The 3,052-nt window shown below is 36.6% G+C and overlaps 1 protein-coding gene across 1 annotated transcript in view; it reads left to right on the top strand.

The window, feature by feature from the left end:
* Positions 1–3,052, top strand: part of sh3kbp1 (SH3-domain kinase binding protein 1) — a 102,170-nt gene that overhangs the window by 96,429 nt on the left and 2,689 nt on the right. Inside the window, exons 16-18 of the mRNA XM_037694436.1 lie at positions 1,419–1,550; positions 1,973–2,181; positions 2,267–2,330. Of these exons, the coding sequence (XP_037550364.1) occupies positions 1,419–1,550; positions 1,973–2,181; positions 2,267–2,330 (405 nt within the window). The remainder of the gene's footprint in view (positions 1–1,418; positions 1,551–1,972; positions 2,182–2,266; positions 2,331–3,052) is intronic.

The raw sequence follows: 3,052 nt of genomic DNA, 5'->3' as shown, positions 1-3,052 counted from the left end.
AATTCCACCGTGGATTATACCTGAGGCCAATGTAGACTTAACTTTGTTACACAGAAGGAAATTAGATAAAACATTCATATGTAACTCAACAATAGTACAAGAGTACATAGAGAAATATTATGATTATGTAAAAATTTATACAGATGCTTCCCAGAGTCCGTCAGGTGATACAGGAGTAGCAGTTATAATTCCAGAATTTAAACTTAACATAGGGAAGAAAGTGAATGAAGGACTCTCTATTTATACTGCAGAAATGGTTGCAATAATGTTGGCAATGGAATGGGTAGAAGAAACAAGACCTTTAAGAGCTATCATCTGTTCTGATTCAAGCTCATCATTAATCAGTTTACAAAGAAGTCACTCAGAAAGTTGTCCAGATATTTTGATAGACATTCAGCAACTATTATATTGGATTCAGATGATGGGGTTAATTCTTGTGTTTCTATGGGTACCAGCACATATAGGAGTGAAAGGAAATGAAATGGCAGACAAGAAGGCCAAAGACTCTGCAAAGGGAAAATAAATTAATGTAAGAGTATCTTTTAGTAAGTCAGAGACTAAAAGTATTATTAAAAGAAAAATTAGAGAAAAATGGCAGAAGCAGTGGGAAGAGGATGTAAAAGGAAGATGGCTCTATAGAATTCAAAGGAAGGTTGGAGAAAATAGAAGAGGTGGAAAGAATAATAACTCGGCTACGGTTAGGTCATTCAGGACTTAATGCAACGCTACATATAATGGGGAAACATGACACAGGAAGGTGTGAGTTTTGTGGGGAAAGTGAAACTATAGAACATGTAATGTCTGTCTGTAGGAAATACCAGAAAGAAAGAACAGAAATGATAACGAGTCTTGAACGAGAAAAAGAACAGTATAATCTTTTACACTTATTAGGGAAAAAATATTTTGATGCAAGTCTTAAGATTATTTTTTGTTATCTAATAGTAACGGGGTTAATTAAAAGAATATAGTTTTTTTTTTTTTTTTTGCTTTTTGCTTGCTAGTCCTGATTCACACTCCTTACTGGTGGTGGCGGTAATGCACCAAATGTTGTTTGCCAACCGCCATAAAAAACCAAGAAGAAGAAGAAGAAGAAAGTCTGTTCTTCACAACATGTTTGTAGAAGTGAATCATGGCAGGAACAAAGGAGATTTCTGAGGAGCTCTGTGAAAGAGTTGTTGATGCTCATCAGGCTGGAAAAGGTCACAAAACATCTGTAAAGAGTCATGCCCTTCTGTTTATCCTTACGTTGACTTAGTTTCATTTTTTGGATAAAAATAAAAATGTGTCACAATTTAACATTTTCTGTTCTTTAACTAAACATTAAAACATTTATTTAATACAGGTGGTGATTTATTTTTATAATGGACATTAAGACAGAGCTGTAAAGTCTTTCTTATGCACTTTTCTCTCTCTGGCAGTCCTTTCTGACCAATTCAGAGGTGGACTCTCCCACAGTGGAGGACAGGAAGGAGAGAGGGAAGGAAGACCATGAACCTGTCTCCATCAGAACTTCAGACACTTGTCTAAAGAAAAGAGTTACTGCCATTCCTGTAGGAACACTGCACACACTTGACTTTTACCACAAGGGGGCATCAAATGACATGTTTTCATGTTGCTTAGCCAAGTTCTTTATTTTTTGTCAATTTTAGCTATGTCTACTGCTGCAAAATGTTTCTGTAAAGAAGGAGTTTAGAATTAAATTACAGATGGCACATTAAATGCTTGTTCCCCCTCTCTGAAGTGTTAAGACACTTAATTTTATGTCTGGGCAAGAAACTGCAGCATTCAGCACACCATCACATATTTGATTTCATTTAATTCATTTTTTGGATAATTATTATTATAAGCATGACTTTTAGGTTCTTAAAACACAGACATGTTTATACACAGATATATAAAATAAAGAGTTGATGTCAAGAAAAAGAACTAAAACAATGTCCCCTATTTGTGCCAAATGTCTGATTTGTGTTAGGTACCAGACAGTAAAGCACCACTGTCCAAGCCCTCTGTCCTGTCCCCACCAAACTCTGGCCAGCGCTCTGTCTCCACGTCCTCCTCCTCGGGTATGACCCCATCTCCAGAGGTCCGGCACTCACCATTGACGCCCCCGTCACTGGAGGAACTCAAGAACCAATTAAGAGACTTGAGAGCCTCTATAGATCTGCTGAAGACCCAGCACAAGTACATGCTCCTCACACACTTGCATTTCTGTTGACATATTTATGCAAATGCACAAACACACACTGTTTGTGTTGATGTATTTCAGGCAGGAGATGAAGCAGCTGGCCAGCGCGCTGGACGAAGAGAAAAAAATGCGAATTTGTTTACAGGTGAGAATTAGAGCAACGGCAGCAACCATATTAAAAAAAGAGCAACGTTTTCAAATTCATGTCATTAATAGCCTGATGAATGCTCAGTAATCCAGGTAGAAAAATCTAACAAAGTTAAGTCAGGTCCTCTGGGTGGATTAAAAATAGTAATAATAATAATAATAAAAAAATTTAATTGTTGAAACGTTTCATCTTTTATCCAAAATACTTCTTCAGTCTGAGGAGCTGCAACAAATTCAGTCTTATAAATAGCACCTAGCATAGTGATCAACCAGTTTGCTGGTGACAGTCAGAACTAACTGGCTAGCTGTCACTATTTGGCCGATAACCGATACCAATACCGATATATGTTTTTTTCCTAGACCTACTTACAGAGACTACAGTGTTATTTGCTGTGGAATTAAAATACTATAATATTCTGCATGGTCTTTGGCAGTTTGGCCTGCTACCAAATGCAGATGCCAAAAAGGGGACTGAAAATGATGTAACACTTCAACTTGGATTACAGTATGTTCAATGTCAAATTTATTCACAACATTTAATCTCTCTAACAAAATGACAACACTCGAACAATGCAGATTTGTCAATCTAAATCTAAACTCCACGTCGCTTGTGATGTCATAACATGCTGGTGCTGCAGGCATCCTTGTCAATGGGTTGTCATACAAAAACAGCGCCTTTCATATATATATATATATATATATATATATATATATATATAT

Source organism: Nematolebias whitei, chromosome 20 (assembly GCF_014905685.2).
Source record: "Nematolebias whitei isolate Nwh7 chromosome 20, NemWhi1, whole genome shotgun sequence".
NCBI lineage: Eukaryota > Metazoa > Chordata > Actinopteri > Cyprinodontiformes > Rivulidae > Nematolebias > Nematolebias whitei.
This window is presented reverse-complemented; position numbering and strand designations above follow the sequence as displayed.